Source organism: Lucilia sericata, unplaced genomic scaffold (genome assembly GCF_015586225.1).
Source record: "Lucilia sericata isolate MDLA Ls3-8-SP2 unplaced genomic scaffold, ASM1558622v1 Contig000490F_arrow, whole genome shotgun sequence".
NCBI lineage: Eukaryota > Metazoa > Arthropoda > Insecta > Diptera > Calliphoridae > Lucilia > Lucilia sericata.
The window spans coordinates 4,621-26,251 of record NW_023994504.1 but is presented as its reverse complement, the minus strand read 5'-3'; the positions used below and the strand labels follow the sequence as shown (position 1 = coordinate 26,251).

The 21,631-nt window shown below is 27.2% G+C and overlaps 1 protein-coding gene across 7 annotated transcripts in view; it reads right to left on the bottom strand.

Moving 5' to 3' along the window:
* The window catches only part of LOC119605483 (potassium voltage-gated channel protein Shaker), a 122,070-nt gene extending 105,907 nt beyond the window's left edge, over nt 1-16,163 (bottom strand). For 3 of the 7 annotated variants that reach the window (XM_037958619.1, XM_037958620.1, XM_037958624.1), the window contains exon 1: nt 7,122-7,150. Coding sequence is in view for 1 of the 7 variants with exons in the window: in XM_037958623.1 (XP_037814551.1) it covers nt 16,048-16,073 (26 nt within the window). In the remaining 6 variants the exon portion in view is untranslated. Of the gene's footprint in view, nt 1-7,121; nt 7,167-16,047 lie in introns of those variants that run through there. The other 4 variants (XM_037958623.1, XM_037958618.1, XM_037958617.1 and 1 more) reach the window with 4 other exon arrangements.
* Nucleotides 16,164-21,631: the final 5,468 nt, after the last annotated feature.

Here is a 21,631-nt window from a genome sequence, read left to right as displayed (position 1 = left end):
CATGTTTTTTATTATTTTAAGTTTTCATGTTTTTTATTATTTCTTTTAAATTTTGTTCTTTTCCGTTTTGCTAAATCTTAAAATCCTTTTATATACAATTTCCCAGAAATTATTTTTTTCTGCCAATGGAAAATAGAAAGTTTTTCTATGTTTTTGTTTTAAATATTTTTTTTGTTCGCTTGATTTTATTTTTGTACATTCAAACATAATTATAGTTTCATGTACACAATACAGAAGTAAGAGCAAGAGATCCTTGTATATTTATGTATGACCTCATTTACATCGAAATCAGAAATGGTATGATGCAGTAAGGCATGATTTTAAGACACCAGGCTGTCTGGTGAATTTTTTGTTGTTATTTTGTATTTTAAAAAAGCAACAACAACACAAACAAATATAGAAATATAAAAAAATAAATAAATAAAAAATAAGGCCAGCCAAAGCACAAATAATTGGAATCATTAAGAATTGAATTGCACTGAATGTTAGAAAAAACACAAACCCAGCAGCCACCAAATCAAGAGTCATGTGTTTTTCTATCCTTTTGCTTTTTTGTACCTTTCCCCATTAGATCGAGCAATAAAAACGCAATAATGGTCTCATTTGTATATTAGAATAACGTTTTATTCAATTGAAAACTATAGTGTGTTTTTGTTTTCTAACTATCACTTGAAAATAGGAGGAACAGGAAACAATATAATGCAAAATAACATTGTTTGCAAAAACAAAAACTTGGCAAATGTTTAATGAATGATAAAAAATTTTATATCAAAATGCTTTTAATTATTTAAAAGACAAACAACAAATACAACAGCTATATTATACCATTGACCATAAAATAAATAGTTTAAAGCATATTAAAAAAAACATTATTTCCCAAACAAAATTACTCTCGAGAAAAAATTATTCTTAATTTAATAAAATCTGTTTTAAAAAAATATTTATAGTTCTATATTTTATCGTCATGGTATTTTAAACAAACATTTAGACTTTGACATTGACTGCTGAATCCATCTTTTATAAACAACTGTTTTAGAAAGAACAATAAAAAATGAGTAATAAAAATTGACTTTTAAATATTTATATTCAAAAATATTCCTAAAAGTCTGCCTAAAAGACTAAGATGTAACAATTTATATTTCTCTTTAATCTTCTATCAAAGTTAAAGAAATATAATGAATAAAAGCATTATGTATAATTTAAAAATTTATATTCTATTTCAGCTGTAGTTAGTTAAATATATTTATTTTCATGCATCAGCATTTTCTTATATGTATATGTCTGCTTTTTATTATTAAAATATATCATGCATTTTTGTCAAAATTTGTAAGTGCAAAAATGACAAAATATATTTTCAAACACAAAATAACTTGAAAAATTAAGACAAGTTAGAACAAAATAAATTGCCTTGTGATAAAATGTCTGAAATACATTTTTATATTTACAAAAAATATAAAAATAGAAAATTAAAAAATAATGTTCATATATCTGAAATGTAAGTGAAATATAGTGGCCTCCGGTATCCAGTAACCGGTTAGTGTTCTAGTCTGGTGGACCGGAGGCGGTGAGTTTGATTCCCACCAGAGGCACTGTTAATGGTGTATTTCTTCATATTTGATGTATATATGCATCCTCCATTCTAACTGACTAACTAACTAACTAACTAACTAACTAACTAACTAACTAACTAACTAACTAACTAACTAACTAACTAACTAACTAACTAACTAACTAACTAACTAACTAACTAACTAACTAACTAACTAACTAACTAACTAACTAACTAACTAACTAACTAACTAACTAACTAACTAACTAACTAACTAACTAACTAACTAACTAACTAACTAACTAACTAACTAACTAACTAACTAACTAACTAACTAACTAACTAACTAACTAACTAACTAACTAACTAACTAAGTAACTAACTAACTAACTAACCAACTAACTAACTAACTAACTAACTAACTAACTAACTAACTAACTAACTAACTAACTAACTAACTAATTAATTGAGTTGAACATTAAATAATTTTTCAAGACATTAGAGTGGAATAGTTTAAGTAAGTTTAAGTCTTATTTGTTTTGTGTTTGCAAAAAGTAAACATTGGTAGATCGAATGATGCTCTTAGGTATTTATTCTTTTGAATTTTATTTACATTAATGGTGGCTAATTTTCACATGAGTCTGAGAAAAAAAGGAGAATTATTTCTTAAATTACGATCTTTCTGATCATTGCAAAAGTTAAAACAAAACTAACAAACTATGCTGATTTAGGGCATAACACATAAGAATAAAAACCAAAAGTTATATAAATTTCTCAAGTATGTGCTCATGAAAATATATGCATGTACTTAAGTACCAAAAAATAACCACAAGCAGCAGTAAAACCAGTAAAAACAACAAAAAAAAAAAAAAACATATACATATAATATTTACACATGTAAATAAATCAAAAATTATCGCCTTTTACTATGCAAGCACCTCTTCGGTAAAAAACGAGTAGATACTTTTCTACATTTCATGACGACAAACAAATTCATATAAATTCTACCAAAAATAAAAAAATCATAACATTTAGTAAGGGCTACAAAAATTTATATTTTAAATAAAAAATTCAAATATTACGTATACGTACATGTGAACACATCTACAAATGTTCACATAGTAAACGGATAGAAGTATATTAAATGCACAAATGTTTGTGTGAAAGAATGAGTGAGGGAGTATGTGTACATATGTAGGTGTGTAGATATTCCCATACATATTTAAAAGAAACGTGTTTTGGCTCTTTATTTGTTGTTGCTTTTGTATTTACGGTTGTACATTAAACGCACTTATATTTGTACTGAAAGACAACAACCACAAAACCGGAAGATAAAGATGAAGGGAGACAAAAGAAGGGGTTTAGAAACAAAATTTATAAGTATTAGTTGTTGTCGACGATGATGATGAAGATGAAGAAGAGCTTATTATGTAAACACACACACAAAAAATCTGTTCTTGTTTTGTAACGTGTTTTTTGGTTTTGTTTTTGTTATGTGAATAATTTGTTTGTACATTAGTTACAACAAGATAAACAAATATTTTGCTCGACATTATTTCACGTTTTGCTATTGTCTTTCGTTGCTGTGGTTGAGACAGATATTGCTACTGCTTTCACTGTAGTAGTTGTTATTCTTTATAATTTTATGCCAACAATATCAAAGACATACTGTCTGACGAATAAATTTTCCAAACACATAAAATTATACCTAAGTATGTATGTATCTATATGTATACGATGTAAGCGTAATGTGAATGAATGTTTTTCGAAATTTGTTGTTGCCGGTAAAATGCATGTATACGTTTAAGAGTATGTGTGTTTTAGTTACAATTTATTTAGATTTTTGTTGTTAAAAAAATTCAAAAAATAACAAAACAATACCAACTTTTTTGGATTTAGAATAGTTGAAATTTAAATTCCTTATTATTTTAAGATAGTTTGGGGTTTTTCTTTAATAAACACAAACTATATTAAATAGGACTTAAATAACAATTTATTCCTCCTATACATACATAGTTTATATGTGATTGTTTAATATTAGTAAAATACAATTCTTTTATGAATTTACCCAAGGGGGCTTATAGTTTCTTAGGTATTTCTAAAAACATGTTTCATTTATCTATTCACATTTTTGTTTTTGTTATATTGCTGATGTTACACAATAACAACTCCCTTGCCTGAAGTCAAATTTGTAATTTTATTAAAGTTTTTGTGTTTTTGTTTTATTATCAAAATAGGCTTCTTGTTTCAATAGTAAGTAATTCTTTGACGTAATCAAATAAACACATTAATAAATTTTGTTGCTATTTTTGGGATTACAATAATAAACACGAAAAACGCTACGCTGTAATTGTAATTACCAAGATCAAATGATGACAATAACTTTGGAATAATAATAATAATCAATACTTAATTATGTAACAATTACTGCTAAATAGTAAATTTCGATATCGAGAAGAACCTCTTTGAACTATTACAATTTATGACCCACTTTGAAAGAGCAAATTGTAGTTGTGTGTTTGTACAGCATTAACATAAACTGAGTACAGTATGACTTTCTAGATTTAGAAAGTTGAACCGATCCTCATAAAATTTGGTACAGAGATTTTGGCTCGTAGGAAACTTACTTCATGTCAAATTTCATCGCAAAACTCGTAGTTTTCAGCCAGTAATGGGCACGTCATTTTCTGAAAAGGACTTTATATGAGGGGTAGGTTCAATTATGGACCGATATTAAAAGAATTTTGTAGAGAGCCTTATATGAAACTTGTTTGTGCCTAATTTTATTGTTATACTCCTATTTTTGAAAGAGTGATGATTGTTACAGCTGTTTTTCGGGGGCCACTTGTAAAGCATATGGCTACCACGCCACTCGGGAGTAGTCGGCAACGAAAGGGCGAATGTAATAGCTTTAAAGAGATGGTAGTCAACCTGACAAACACAAAACCATTCGACGCAACAAAAGCTTAATTAAAAATATGGGTGAGAGAATCCCATAAGGCCTCTTGGAATAATGAAACGTTGGGTAGTACCACAAAGATCCTATCGGGTGACCCTGATGAGAGCAAGACTAGATTTATACTCAAAATGAGCAAGCCTTAGGTTAGTATGGTGGTGCGTATTCTGAGTGGACACACAGGATTACGAGCACATCTATACACACAGGATTATGGATTGGGTGGGTCTGGTTGCAACCAGACATTTTAAAATATTTAATAAATTAGAAACACGGAAAGAAAAAAATTTACGTTTTCAATTTTTTCGATTTTTGTTTTGTTATCAGTTAGCTAAAAAATGTAAAAATTTAAAGACAAAAAAAAAATTTTGAAAAATTCTAAAAAAATGTTATGTTTGAAAATGAAAAATGTTTACAGGTTTAAAACGTACACTTTTACTTATAACTTTAACTTATACGATGAGACTTTTACTAAGTAAATATTTAGTAAATAATTTATATTATATAACAATATTATGTACTGACTAAGAAATTAAAACTCATCAAAAAAATCTCATTTCAAAGGGCTGGCCTAATGAATATTATGTTTGATTACAAGAAATTGAAAATATTATCTTTCCGTTCTCATAAATTTGATTGATGTAATGCGAAAAAAAATTATCACAGTATACCACAACATTGATAAAAATAATCGCTTGACAATAATGTTAAACCACACAAATGGAAATCGTTGTATGGTATTATCAAATATTAAAACAACTCAAGCAAAAGGCATATATTTTACATTAATTTTTAAATTATTCAAAACGGAAAAATACACATGCATATCAATCAGTTAAGGGATTAAGAAAACATCTGCACAATTGAATAGATTTTCTTTAAATCTATTTTTGGGAATTTTAGCAGGAAGTTAAACCATTATTAAACATTTATTATTTGTATTAATATAGCAATTAGTATTGATTAAAAGCTAAAAAGTGGTCGGTTACTTAAATGGTAAAAATAAGTTTCTTGTAAACGCTTTTACTTAGCAAAAAATATTTATAATTAAATTTCCGGTTTTAAATAGAAAATTCAATTAAAAGTAGAGATAAAGATAACATAGAAAATAGATATAATCAGATAAATAAAATTTATTTTCAATTAATAAAAATCACTTAATATTTTAATTCGTTAGTATAGTGACGATATCGCACCAGAAATATAAGAAATACATGTTACATTCTAATTTATTGCTTAGCTGTTGAAATTTTACTCCAATCATAATGGCCGTCCAAATATAAACTAAAACCTGAAAACCCAAAAAAATTTAGAAAACAAAATATACCCAAATCAGATACAAAACATCTAGAATTAAATTTCGACTAATAAACATCAAATTAAGTGATTTCAACAGAGTTTTCGAGTTTTTTCCCTAATAATATCAGAGATCGCTTCATAGACAATCTAAACTTCTAACTACAATATCTCCATAATTTGCCCTAACTTTTCTAAACGGACATACCGTTAAGATTCTAAAAAATGGTACATAGTACAATAAATGATAAATAGGATTATGTAATTTCCTTCATTTTAATACAATAAAAATGCATATTCCAATTAATTTTGTTTTTAATTTTTAATAAATAATTTAACGAAATATTAATTTCAAAATCTAAACTTTTAACTGCATTTAGATATATGTATATTGTCTTTTTCTGCTGTTTGGTTTTCAGTAGTCATTGTTTTTTGTACATTCCATATTAATAACATTAAATTAGAAAGTTTTTCTAAATCTAATCTAATTGCTTAATAAAGCAATAATAACAAAATTTATATACATATTTCAACTATATATGTACGTTTATTGTTAATGTACTCTCTCACCACATACACTACTGCACATACACTTATATACATATGCATGTATGTATATACATGTATGTACATATACATAAGTACAAACTTTAATTCATACAAAACAATAGAAATGTGAAAGAACTAAGCCAAACTTAATTCAAAATGTGCCTCTATTTCACTGTTATTTTAATATGCAAGAGCAAGAACTTCCACAACAGCAACAACAATGTAAAAAAATAAGAATTAAATTATTATTGTTGTAGTTGTAGCATGTTAGAATGAGTGAATGAGTATATAATATATGTATGTATAATCAACTTAAAACAAGTCATAGGTAAAACCTGCTTTATAAACTGTGTCAGGTAGGTTCTGTACTGTTTTTTTGTTGTATTTCATTTTCTCTCTGTTGTTTCTGTTTTTCATAAATAATTAATAATATTTTGTTATATGTACATACATATGTACAAGTTAGTATCACATACATACATTCTAACATTCATATGTGTGTATGTATGTATATATACATGTATAATATAAAACTAAACAAGAAGTTAGTAATAATAAAAACTAACAAAAAAATAAATTATGAAAACAAGTAACCATAAATCGTTAAAAAAATATATAAGGATTTCATAGATGAACATTATTTAGGTTGAAGTTTTCCTTTTGATATGTAAAATACTGGAACCTTAAAAAAGCTACAGAAATTGATAGTAACACAGCACTTCATGAGGAGCGTTAACAACACAGATAATTTTTTTAATTTAATTTTATTACGCAAAGTTTGTTTACAATTTGCTTCATAAAGACACTTTTTTAATTAACTTTTACGGGCACTTTTGCTTAAAATATTTAATTTTTTTTATTTGAAATATATGTATATTTTTCAATTTTTTTTTCTAAGAGATGATTAACTAAAATTTAAATAATTTAAGTTGTTTGTTATGAATGTTTAATTAATTATGTGTTAAATAAATTATTATAAATATTTTATTATTTATTATTATTATTTATTGACAGCCGCCGAACGTATGAAGTGTGTTTTGCTACTAAACTACACAATACTGCGCTCGCACCGCTTAACCAAACTGCAATCACATTTCATTCTATGTACACATTCACACCAACTCACTTACACATACATATATACCGATTCGTTTACGCTTTATTCCTTCTTTTTCCTTACATTAGTGTGAGAGTATGTGTGTTTGTCTATATGAGAGTCTGTTGTATTAAAATTGGTTTCAGCATGCCATCGCATGGCACACAACAGTATGGTTAAACGGATACAAATAGAAAGAAAGGAAGAAGCAACAAGAACAACCAACGAAGCACGACTATAAAAGGGAATTACAATAAAAACAACACAAACAAACCTAAAAAAAATTTATAATGTGCATGTTTCGTAAGAGATACATACGTATATACGTATTTGTGTGTATGTCCTATGTACGTGTGGGTTAAAATGTGCGAGAGTGTATATTTTAAACATAAATAAGGACTTCTTCACTCAATAACAGTTACATGAAACTTTCTCCCAATGTTATTAAAAGCACATCCCGCTAACTGTTAAAATTTTTAACAGTGCAGTTGTAACGGATAAAAAGCATACAATAGAATGTAAAAAATAAAAGAAATAAATTTCTAAGTTTAACATTATTAACACTGTATATTTCTGTAATCAATAGAAAACAGTATCTTTAAGAGAAACATTAACCAAGTCATGTAGGTTATTGCTTTAATTCAGTAGATGCTGATTGACAAATTTTTAATATTTGTTCGGAACTTATTTATATAGCCTAACTATTTTTCATGTCCTGACATTTTGGTAACTATTTTCATACAAAAAACATCTCTTATAACGAATTCGCTTATAACGAATCCCCAGATAAAACGAACAACTTTTTCAGTCCCTCCCAAGTATAATGAACTTCAAAAATTATTTGTTGAAGTCAAAAGAAAATATCGAGCTTCGTTTGAAACAAACTTCAATTTGTGAAGAAATGAAAAAATAATATCAATGGTTGCATTTTGTAAAGAATATGAAAAAAATTTGTAATTCATATTCTTTTAATTGCGTAAAATGTCACTTTTATCAGCCTTATTATGAACATCGCTATATGAAAAAATTTCAATGGTCCCTCGAATTTCATTGCAAACCGATCTGATTGTAATGTACATTTTTCAAAAGTCAATTATATACTTAACTTTTAACCTTAAAAATTTGAAACAGTTGGTGTAATATATATCATAATTGATTAAATTATTTATTTAATTGATTAAATAAAGTAATTAATCCCTAATTGATTAAAATTATTTCTGCTGTATGTTGATATTTTGTTTTTTTTTTTTCGAAAAAAGTTTGTCTTTAATTTTTAACTATTCGCAATAATTAATGTAATAATTTTATTGAAATTTGCTAATTTATTCAAAATTTTACAATATACCAGGTGTATTTATTTCCTAAATCAAAATCTCAAAAATTCGTTATATAATTTCTGTGTTAATTTTCAAATTTAAAAAAGAAAAAATTTTACATATGTATGTGTATTACATACATACTTTTTCATACATATTTATATATGTATGTTACATTTAAAAATGTATCACCAAAAATACTTTAACATTATATAACAAATTTTTAACATCCCGACAAAAATTTTGTACAAAAAAACATAAAAGTCATGCTTATTTAATGAATGAAAAGTCAAAGCTGTGGAATGTTAAAAGCCAAACAAAAAATACAATTTATTGTTGGCTTAAAATACATCTTTTGGCAATAACTTCTTGTACAAATTGATTATACATTCAAATAAAAAGACCATTGCGTAAAACTATAAATTTCGTAGTATTTAGGTCGCCTCATAAACAACGATTATTGGACGTCGATTTTAACATTAAATACTTTCGCAGGATGCTCTCCTTAAACGTTATTAAATATTTGGGTACTTAACATAATATTCTGACATGAATGTTATGGACGTTTAGGGTTGTTAACGTTCAAAGTGAGTAAAGCTTTTTTTTAAGCTTTATGCTTTTTTTCTTAATATATAGAAGAAGAGAAAATAAATGTACAAGAGACATTCACTCGCACAAGTTTTTAAAACGTCTGTTTAAGATAATAAATTAAATATTCATTAGGTTGTTTTAAATAACTTTAGCAATATTAAAAACACTATTTTAACTTTGGTAAAAATATATAAAATCAACATTTTGTTGAATAATTAAGGGTATTTCAAAATTAATGATAACATTGGCTGTAGGCTTTAGAATAATTATGCCTTTATACTTTTGAAATTAACTGTAATTGAATATAATCCACTATACAACAGCTTAAAAGCTTTTATCCTAAAGTTTTTAACACTATTGTAGCTTTTTTACAGTGCATAATTTTCTAGAACCCAAAAATGTAATCGTTGTTTAAAAATTAACAGAATACATAAAAAAGCAGCAAAAGAAATTTTAAACTTGGGCAGTTAATTTTTTCCTCTAATTTTAAATAATATTAAGAATTTTTAAATATTTTTAAAATAATAAACTAAAGCAAAATTTAGGAAAAATCTAAAATTTTTGTAAGTTTTTTATTGAAAAATGCTCCTTTTGGAAAACTTGAGCTCTTCTCAATAAAGAAGTCTTCAAAAATCTTTGGAACAAATTTGAAATAAAACACTAAAGCATAAAATTATTATTCAAATTTCTTAATTTTACTACTACAGAACACATACATAAGTATAGTTATCCAAAAATCTGGCAGAGGTCGATATGTTTAAGGGAAAGTTAAAAGTAATTGAACTTCATTTAATAATAATTGAAAAAAATATTTCGAATTTTACCATACACGCCATGCAAACTTTGGATTTCTGAAAAAAAGCCAGAGATTGACGTAAAAAGAAAATAAATATTTCTTATGGAACCCGAAAATTCCAATATTTGTCATAGAAAGAAAATAAAATATTTGGAAAATCACATTTTTCTTTCGAGTAAATATTTGGCAACCGTACCATTTCATTAAATAATACCAAAAGAAAAGGCTATCTACATCTAATCACTGGCAAATTTTACACTTAAAAGCACAACCATTTTTGTGCCATCAATAAATATTATCCACTTGGAAATTAAGTCCTTTTAAACAGCCAGCAGCAGGCCGGCATAGAATAATCGTAATGGTTTATTAACATTTAAATCAATATTTTTTATTGTTCAAAGTATCAGAAATTGCGAGACAACAACAACTCACTTTTAATAAACTCTTGCTGCATTATGACATTTTAATTTTTATTTTATTTTTCCACATCAAATGTTGTTGCCATTAGTATTTGTGTGATGTGTTTGTTCAGTTGTGTCTCTGAGTTGCAATATCACTTTTAGCCATTTCGTTCATGTTTTTTCCATTATTTTGTTCTTATTTTAATCAAAAGACATGATTGACCCAGTGTCAATAGACATGACATGAGGTGACTTACTTGACAATGATGGTTGTGGATGCCACTGATGAAACTGGCGTTAACGAAGATACCAGAAATCGCTCAATCAACAGTGTAGCATCACAAACATACTTATAGCAAGAGTTTTGGTATTCTTTTATTCTGCATAAATAAATGTATGTAAAATGAAGCAGAAGCCGTATTGAATATTCATGATAAAAATTCGATGAACATGTCATGAATATTAAATAATGCAAAAAATATTAAAGTGCATGAATGTCTTTTTTAGACAGTGAAATACTCACTACAAGAGAGAGTTTGATATAAACACTAAAATTATTTTAACATTATTAATAGAATTACACTCTTTAGTTAAATTTCTATTAGCCGTTATCATATTACATATATTAAAATTATAAAATTATATTATAAAATTAGTAAAGCTATGATTACATTGACCATAACTTTGTTGAATTTCTTTCAAACATATTAAAATGATTGTTTTAGCAATTATATTCAATCATATTTATGTGTTGTTTCTAAATAACGTGTGAGTAGTTTGAGTTAAAATTTTACTTGTATTTTGTTTTTGTTACAATAACAAAATACAAGTAAAATTTGTGCTCAAACTGCTCGATCGGTATCTAGAAACAGCACATTATTCTTTTGGTTTATACGAGTGCATATTTTTATTATGCCGAATATTACGTAGTTGGATATAATAATAATTATTTTTATTTAAAAAATTTAATACTTTAAGTTTCATAATGTCTTTTAAATCTTATTTTTTTGCTTAATTACACAAGTTTTTAATTATTTTTCCTATACTTCGAAAACATCGTAATTTTTACTTTTTTTTCGTTAATTTCACTTTTGCATTTGAACTTGTTCTAAAAAGACAAACATTTCCCCGTTTAAATAAATTGTCCTTAGGTCTTAAATTTCATGACAATATAAAAAAGGATAAATTATAAAACTTGAGGGAAAGTACAAACACAAAAAAAGAAACGAACATAAAAGGAAATAAAAAAGTTAAGTGTGGCCCGTCTTAAACTTAACAATAGACCATGACTATGAGGTTTATGCTCAAAACCAAATATTCTTTCAATGGGAAAAATATTTATTCAACAATGTACTCCTACAACAAAGTACCAGTAGAACCCACAAATATAATTGACATTGATGTGACAGCAGTGCAGTAAGAAATGTGAGATTGTGGTAAAAAAAGAAAAAATATATCAAAATTAAACAACAATTTAATAATGACTGTATATGAGGAAAATAACGACGGGAAAAGCAACAATGAAAATAATGATAATCATTCTCATCTTTCTAAAAACATAATGAGCATAAGTTAAGCATACTATATGTGTATATAGTATTGAATCAAATGGTGGATAGGATAAAATACTGGTCAGTTATTTGCCTTCAGAAAGAATAAATTAATCTTCTTTTGCCTTCTAACTTTTTTTGCTTTAATAATTTACAAATGAAAACATTTACCTGTTAAGGCCTTCAATTCAATATTTACAAGTTTACATACTTTTATATTTAAGTAAATATTGTAGTAATTTTTTTAATACGTACCTAGAGGAGAAAAAAGAAAAGAAAATACAAAAATAATTGATTAGTATTTTACAAACATTTTGGCTTTAAATTTCAAATTTAATTTTTAATTATGTATACAATTACAGGTAATAAGTAAAAAAATAAATCAACAAACAAAAAGCAAATAATCTAAAAAATAATTTATCATTCACTTTCAATACCAATCTACTAAATTTAATGTATATTCAGGCAAGGCATACTCTACATACGATCCAAAAATTATTCAAACTATTCAGCACTACATATACTTGATAATAATTATTATAGGAAAAGTATAAAATAACATATTAAAATCAGTGTTGTAAAAGTATTTTAAAAATATGTAGTAATTAGTTAAAAATTGTTTTAAAACTAAAATAAAATCTATTATAAATTATAAATATATTTGTATTGTAGTATATTGAATAAAAAAAATAAAAATAAAAAATGAATATTTGTTTATACTCTACCATTTCCTTTAAATAAATACTCAACCTCAAAAGTTCATTAAAAGTGTTTTATGAATATATGTAAGTATGTACGTTAGGGTGTCCCGTGGAAACATTTTTAAACATTTTTTAAAGTATTTCTGGTCCGAAGAACTCTTTTTTTAGTGCTTCATAAAAGGCATATAAATTCGGAAATAATTCTGAAAAAATTTTAACATATCCACAATCAACACAATCAATCTCTGCACATTGGTTCAAATCATCACTTTTTCAGTGCGAAATTAAGATCGACAAAATAATGAAACTCTTTAAAGCCTAAGATGGAGCATAGGCATAAATAGGTATATTAGAACAAATTTAAGGGAAAATTAACCCTTTGGTGGTTATTAACCCATTTTCTACAATGAAAATGACTTATACAACACAATTTTTTTCATTTTAGAAGGACTTGTCGGACTCGCGAAAGTTTTTTAGAACTAATTTCCAGCGTGGGGGTCTTTGCTTCCAAACAGCAGTTGCTACTGCCCGAAATAATAAATCAGTTTTAATACAAATTTTTTTTCTTCCTTCCTACTGCTATTTTCCGTTTTGTTGCTAAGAAATTACGAAAATTCGGACCTTTAAATACAGTAATTCTTTGCAAACAATATGGATAACTGGATGACAAAAACACATATCTGATAAGGACATCATCCTTTGTGTAGTCCTTTAAGCAAATTTTAAAATGCTTAAATATTAAATTACTCAAAACGCGCAGAAATGCGCAATTTCTGGTATAGTGAAACTAATTCACAACATTTTAGGTTATTCATTTCTGCTTATTTCACGTTTAACAAACGTTAACATTTTCTTAAAAGCTTTCATGAAGTTAAGATTTTAAAATAAAATTAATTTTTGTTCAAGGTTATTTTAAATGATGTCTTTTTCGAAGTGAAGAAATATTATTTCCAACCTTTTACAAGAATATATATAAACTACACCTCTTAGTGCTATCCATTTGACAGTTATTGAAAATTATTTACACACTTTCCAGAATTAATGTATAAAAATAATGATAAAATATAGACTCCACAAAAAAAATTATGTAAATATTATGAAATGATGACTTTGACTGCGTGCAGTAGAACAGTGTTTTGCATTTCGCAAAAATTTATTGCGAATTTGTATATATTGGTGTATTGGTAATAGGATGATATCAAAAAATAAATTATATTCACTGTTCCAAAATTTGAATTTCGCACAGGAAACTGGTAGTTTGAACTATAGTGCGCTGGTAGGGAACTGAGGCAGACTGCTTTCAAAAAAATATTTTTTATTTTTCTCGAGTTCAGTATATTAATGCGCATCGATTGAGAGGTATTCCTACAGCATATTCCTAAAAAGGTAGTTGTTTCTCGAGACACTCTAATGTACGTGTATTTTGATATTTCCTAAAATATTTTAAGTCTATTGATGATTTTATAACGGATCATTTCCATTATAAAATATATAATATGACAGCATTAAAGGTACTTCAATTGATCCTCTTATTTAACGAGTATATTTCAAATATACAATAAATGTATTTTTAAAAAGATCTAGCTAAAAACATGTAATTTTAGTTAACTGTATTTGTAATGTAAGGAATGTATTTAATGTTTACTGCGCAATATTATTTATCAATAAAAAAAAAAAGTAAAAACTTCATATAATTAATATTGCAGTATTTTAAACGCCCACTTTCAATAACATTTACGTTGCTTAAGAATAGGTCAATTATCGTTGATTAACAAAGAATATTAAAGAAAATGTATTTTTTTTTAATTGAAAAATTTTGCAATAAAATTATAAAGAAATAGAAATATTAAAATATACATATATATTTTTTTAAATAAAAACAAATACATATGTATAGGGATTTACTTTTTATATATTCGCATTTTTAAGTGACCCAACTCAAAAAATCGATTTGGATGAAATTTACACCACGTTAAGTACTATTGGATAGTAGGCCAGACACAAATTTTCAGATCTATCGGATTGATGTCTTCCGATTTGGATGCAACAAGGTGAGTACTATAGAATACTTAGTAGGCCAGACACAAATTTTCAGCTCTATTGGTCAAGTACTGCAGGACTTAGAGGGGGTCGAAGTTGGACTTTTTGGTCATACAGGGTTTTATTCAAATTAGAAAAAAAAAGGATTTTTTGTTTAAATTAAAAAAAGATTATTTAAAAAAAAAACAAAAAAAAAATTTTTTTGGTTTAAAACAATGAAGAAATAGCTATCTGAACTCCTTTGGACTCCTTTTTCTAGAACCGATAGGTGAAAAGTTACACTCATTTGAATGAAATTCTGTATGACCAAAATGTCCAACTTTGACCCCCTCTAAGTCCTGCAGTACTTGACCAATAGAGCTGAAAATTTGAAATCGGAAGACATCAATTTTAAAAGTTGGGTCACTTGACACGAAATTGCCCATATTCTATTAAATAGTCGATGAATTTGTTAAGTGTTAAGAGTATTTACTTTTTTTTTGACATGTATATGAACTATTCCATGGAGTACTCAATATAATAGATCAACTTATATACTGTACATAAATGTAGTTTATAATCTAAAGACTTATATGGTCTATTGGCTAGACTATGTACTAGTATATTGAATAGACCATGAACATGTCTTTTAAATATTCCATGGACAATTCTATTCAGTAGTCTATGGACATGTCTATTTACTTTCTATTGACTAGTCGATGGACTATTCTTTAAAATAATGTATTGACTTATCTATGGGTGAGCATATCTACGAGTATGTTGATTAGGCTACCAGTTCATTGGCACGAATATACTGAGATATTTTCCAACGTCAAAAATTATAAAAATAATTCAATAGTAATAAATTTTCCATCCCTTACTCAACTGTTGAAATTGAATAATAAAAGACGTTGGAAGTGTAAGTTTCACTACATATATATACATATGTATATGTTTCCACGACATATTTATAATATTAATATAATTTCTAGATTAATTTGATTACCAAATAAAATTCTAAGAAACGTCCTAAAAACATTACTAAAATTTCGATATTTTTATAACAATATCGACAATTTCAAATTATAAAAAATACATAATTATTAGTATGTTTGTTGTACACTTAAAAAAAGAAATAAAACATAAAATAGTGACAACGACAACAACATAAATTGTAACTGAAACACAAAAAACTGAAAACCAAAAAATTTAAACACACACACTTACCCTCCAGCAACAAGTATCATCTGCATTATGGTTAAATGCTTCTTTTTTTCTTTTTCTGTTTTGGAATTTCATTCATTCAATAATTATGAGAAAAAAATGTGTGTTTTTGTCAAGCTTAAAGGCTTTTTTTAATTTTATTTTTATTAATTTTATAACAGATGTAGTAAACGATTGTCATCTCAAACTAAATTTCTTACTTATAAATTGTTAAACATTTGGATTTGAAACAAAATCTATATTATTGTTAAATATTTCTCATTGTTGTTAGAATTTTCAAATTATTATATTTTGTATTATTATGCATGCATTATTAATCTTGTAATCATAAAACTTGTATCAACTGGCTAACGAGATTGTTTTATTAAGTTTAGGAACATGTTGCCAAAGATTCTCTAATGAATCCGGGATTCATATAAGTAGAAGTTTGTCAACTTAGCAAGGATTTGAACCTTTTTTTTATAAACATCAACAACATTGCTGATATATTTGGTACGTAATTTATTTATTTAATATTTACAACAAATAATATCAAAGACATTGTTGTAAAGATTATTGTTGATTATATGATATATATCGATATTTCATTTCGTATGACATTTGCTTGTGTCATACTTTCTTAACGATTCATCGCATTATCCCCAATGTTGGGCTAAGAGGGAAAAATATATGAAAGTAGTAGATTAGTACCTGGTTGAAATCGTTACTCGAGTATGGTTATTTTGAGTATTCTACTCACATATACGAAGCATAGTGACGAACATTTCGTCGTCGGCAAATCTATATTTAACTTCCTTTTTCTGGAATCTTTCGAATTGAACAAACGTGTTCTGAAATATTGGTATAAAATTCTGAAATTTATTTTAACATCATTTTGCGTAAAACTTAAATCTGGAAAATTTTAACATATTAAACCAAATTACAAGGTAATATTATTATATTTTTTTAAAATGATTTAAATTTTGTTAAAATTCCATGTGAATTTAGTTTTATTCCGACGAAGCTCTATAGATCCATGGCACGTTGCCCATGTGTATTCGGGAAAAGACCAAACATTTCATAATTTTATAGCCAGTCTGCAAGTCAATAAATGAATTTTAACCGAAACGCTTCCAAGAACACAATTGCCTTTGGATGAGAGATTCCAAATCTTCATTTGCCCATAACCTTATAAATCCAATTCAAGAAGGAACGATTGGGAACACTTTTAAACCAACAAAATCTACTTCTTTGGTAAGATCATCCAATTCAAAACGTAAAGTATATATTTTAATATTTAATTCCATGCTAGATTTTCAAAATCGTAAATTTTCAATCTAGTATGAAGACCATTTATATGGTCTTCATACCATCTCCGACTAATCTTTGCCCAACACTCGTCAAGTAATGTCATCCTACTTTTCATCGAACGTCATCCTGATCCTCGTCTAGTGTCATCCTTATCGCATGGAACACAACATAAATAAAGCCTAATCATAAATCGATAAAAGTAAATGGATATAAAAGAAAGTGGATAAAATGTCAAACAGTCGAGATGAAACAAGTGATAAGTGAACTAAACAAGAAAATAAGTAGTTAAATTTGATCAGTGAAAAGTAGAGATATAATTAGTAAAATTAAAAAAAAAAAAAAAAAAAAGGAAAAAAAAATTAAGTAAATTAATTGTCCAATTTGAAAATTTCAAACGGAATATATAATTATAAAGATTAATATAAAATTTAAGTAAGTTTTGAAAAGTTTTACAGATTAAATTTAAAATTAGCGCACAAATGAAGAAAAGAGTGTAACGAATTAAATATTGCTCATAATGTAAGATTATTGTTAAGTTAATTTTGTTTAACCAAAAGTGCCAATTCTTATTATCGCGTTATCTCATAAAATTTCTTAAATATATAAAATATAATTAAAATCTATAAATTACAAAACAATAAGTAAAAAGAATAACACCTAAAACGAATTACCAAAATAAGTATCACAAATTACAACAAAAAGAAAAACAAAAATTCATGCGAATATTATCAATAACAAATATGCAAGAACATCATCATCATTAACATAAATTTTAGCAAAAACATCATCATTAAGTTCAACCAATGCAGTTCGCTGAGGCCTCATCGTTCTTCTTCAAATGGTTGGTGAGTTACAAAAACAACTTATTATTTAAAATTTGATTTGATTTTTGCATATTATGTGTTAAAAAAATAAGAATTAAGGAATAACAAGTACATGCAAATATGACGTCATCATTTGTACAATAATAAGAACAAGCATACATCTGCTGCTTTTTCTTCTTATTTGTTTTAATTATTCAATTTAATTTATCAAAATTTGTTAATATTTGCTATGTTGTAATTTTTATTCCTTTATTCCTTGTTAACTATATTCGTAATAATTGTTTTGATATTTGATCCAAAAACGTATCGGAAAACGTTTACCTATCGGTTTTGTTATTTTCGGTTCTTGTTAGTTTATATTTGTTAACATTTTAAATTAAAATTATTTCATCTGTTAGACTGGCACATACATTTTTTTTTGTTTTAATGTTTAAGATTCGATAAGTTTAAAGTTAATACTAATAATTTTTTGATTGTTATAATTTTAACTAAATACTAAGAAACTTTATCCCATATCTTGGTTATGAGATTTATTTGCTAGTAGAAATGTAATTCTTCTCTATAGTTAAGGAAAATGTTTTATAATAAATTTTTATTTTGAATTGAATTCTGAAATATGAATTGTTAAATTAAAGACTTTTCATTCCTGTATGGCTTGATAGGACGTTAGGGTAGTCAATTGTGGGTTCCTAAAGTAAATTTTGTGCTATTTAGGAATAAGGTAGGCGTGGGTAACGATGCACTGATCTCTGAACATCTGAGAGATCAATAAAAGGAAAATATGTTTGATAATTTGTTTTAGAGTCATTCTCATAAAACCATAGTTTGGGGCTTTCTTTGTTTGTAGCTATGGTTTCTCTGGTCCCGCTAACGTAGTTTTTTTTTTAGTTATATTTTAAACAGGGAGTCTATATAAAAGACTTTGTAATTCTATTGAAGCAAAACGAAAGGGGACAAGAACCACCCCAAACCCGGCTGATCGCTAGCGATTCAAAGGCTCCCGCGTCTTCAATCGTATTGCTTTTGGAAAAGGCATTTTTCTTAGATATTTCTAAGGGAAATAGTCAACCAATTTGTTGCTGTTTTAGTAATTTACATTACTTATAAATGGTTACATTTTCATTACATTACATAAATAAAATGGCGCCCAACGTGGGGCCAAAAATGTTCCTACAATATGGTTCATTTTTGGTTCTGAATCTTGTGTTATTAGATTTTTAGATTTCAATATTAGCTTTGTGTTTAATAGTTTTGTTTTGAGATTTTGTTCATAAAAATAAATGTGTACACTTTTATGGATTTTTAGATATTTGAGTGACCGAAGATCGAATATTCTAACCGATTAGTCTCTGCACATTTTTTTTTCTTATGATCTTTATCGAATTTCAAAACTTATTGACCACGTATGCATGATTGTGTAGAATTTTTAATTCAAATATTTTTGTAACTGAGCTATCAGCTACTAGAATTATTTAGGAACATGTTAATTTGGCAAAGTGCTAATCAACATCCAGTAGTTTTTAGTTAGTTTTATTAGTCAAAATCTTAAACTATGCTGGTTTGTTACAACTCTATTTGAATTTCAATTTGTACTAATTTTCCATAGTCCATTTTGTATAATCGCTTATTGAACATATTTTCATATTTATTAACCTAACAACTATCACCATACAGGAAGAAAAACTTTGTGTAGAAACTTGTTTAAAATTTTATATTACCGAAAGTTTTGTAAAGCCTATTATATTGTTTTATAGTTAATTCAGTGAAAACGGAATTTAGAAAATATACTTTTAGTTATTTTATTTTGATTATTTATGAGTTAACATGCCTCTGGAACATTCACCCAATCGTAGTGAGGAGCAGCCTCAAGATCAGGCGCAAAATAATCCCCCTCCTTCTCCTTCTACTGCTCAGGCAACATTTCAAAATGGTTCTGATCCTATTTGTCAAATCTGTTCTGAAATAATGAACGAAAAGATTTCATGTCTTTTAATTGTGCGGTGTAACCACCTTTTCCACAGGGCATGTATTGAAAATCACTTGGCAAAAGATTTAAAATGTCCAGTTTGTCAGTTACCGTGTGAACTAGCTGATTTAAAGCGAATAACTTTTCCAATTAAACAACCGGTAAAGCAAAAAGGAAAGCCTCGCGGTGCAATGGCGAAACAGTATAACACCCGAAGTAGTAGAAATTTGTTTCAAGAACCACAATCTTCATTCGTAGATTCAGGTAATCCTTCAGGATTAGGAAGCCCTTCAAATGCGTATAATTTTCCTCAGAATCATATTGATTCAAACTTGAACATTGATCGGCCTATGACAACTAATGTGGTTCAATCTGTCATTGATTACAATGAAATTAACAGGTTGATTGAAACCAATATTACAAGAATTTTGCAAAACCTCAATCTCAGACCAAATACAGAATCTCAATCACAACCCAATGTACCAACTCAACATCCTGAGATAAATTCTCAACCTTATGCTCGTAATCCCTCAGCAAATTACAATAATCTATCACCATCTGGGTTGAATAGAAATTCGTTTTTGTCCATTTCTTCAAGTTTACCAACTGATAAAATAACATCGATTATTCAGAATTGGGGACTTAAGTTTGATGGATCGTCTACCATTCCTGTTGAAGAATTTCTTTATAGAGTACGAGTTTTAACGAATGAAAATTTCAACGGAGATTTTAATATTATTACGAAGAACTTACACATTTTACTTTCTGGAAAAGCAAGAGACTGGTTTTGGAAATACCATAAACTAGTCGAAAACATTGATTGGTATAATTTTTGTGAAGCTATCAAATCACAGTATAAAGATTCAAAATCCCCATACGATATTCGTGAAGAAATTCGCAATCGTAAGCAAAAACCGGGAGAATCATTTGATATTTTCTTTGAATCGGTTTCTAGCATTGCTGATCGTTTGCCAACACCATTATCTGAGTCTGAATTCATTGAAATTCTTACACGAAATTTGAGACCGGAGATTCGTCACGAATTGTTATATGTAGATGTTATGTCTATCCCTCATTTGCGAAAATTAGTAAAGAAAAGAGAAAGTTTCCTCAATGACGAATACATTCGAAGAAACTTTACAAGTCGTAACCCAAATAATTCTTTTGTGCCCCGTAGACAAATCTCTGAAATTGAAACAAGTTTTGAACTTTCAAATAACAATTTTGTTGAAAATCCGGAAAATTCTATTGACGCTGTACAACAGTCTGATTCAATTCCTAGGTGTTGGAATTGTGATCAACCTGGCCACCATTGGGAAGACTGCCTCCATGAACGATCTATATTTTGCTATGGATGTGGACAAAAAGGCACATACAAACCTCAATGCCTAAAATGTCAGTCTCGTAAATCAAAAAACTTCAAACCTCCAGTTCCTCCAAGGGAACAACAGTGAATTTTGCAAACAATTGTTTTTCAACTAATACCCCTGATTTTGACCACAACCTA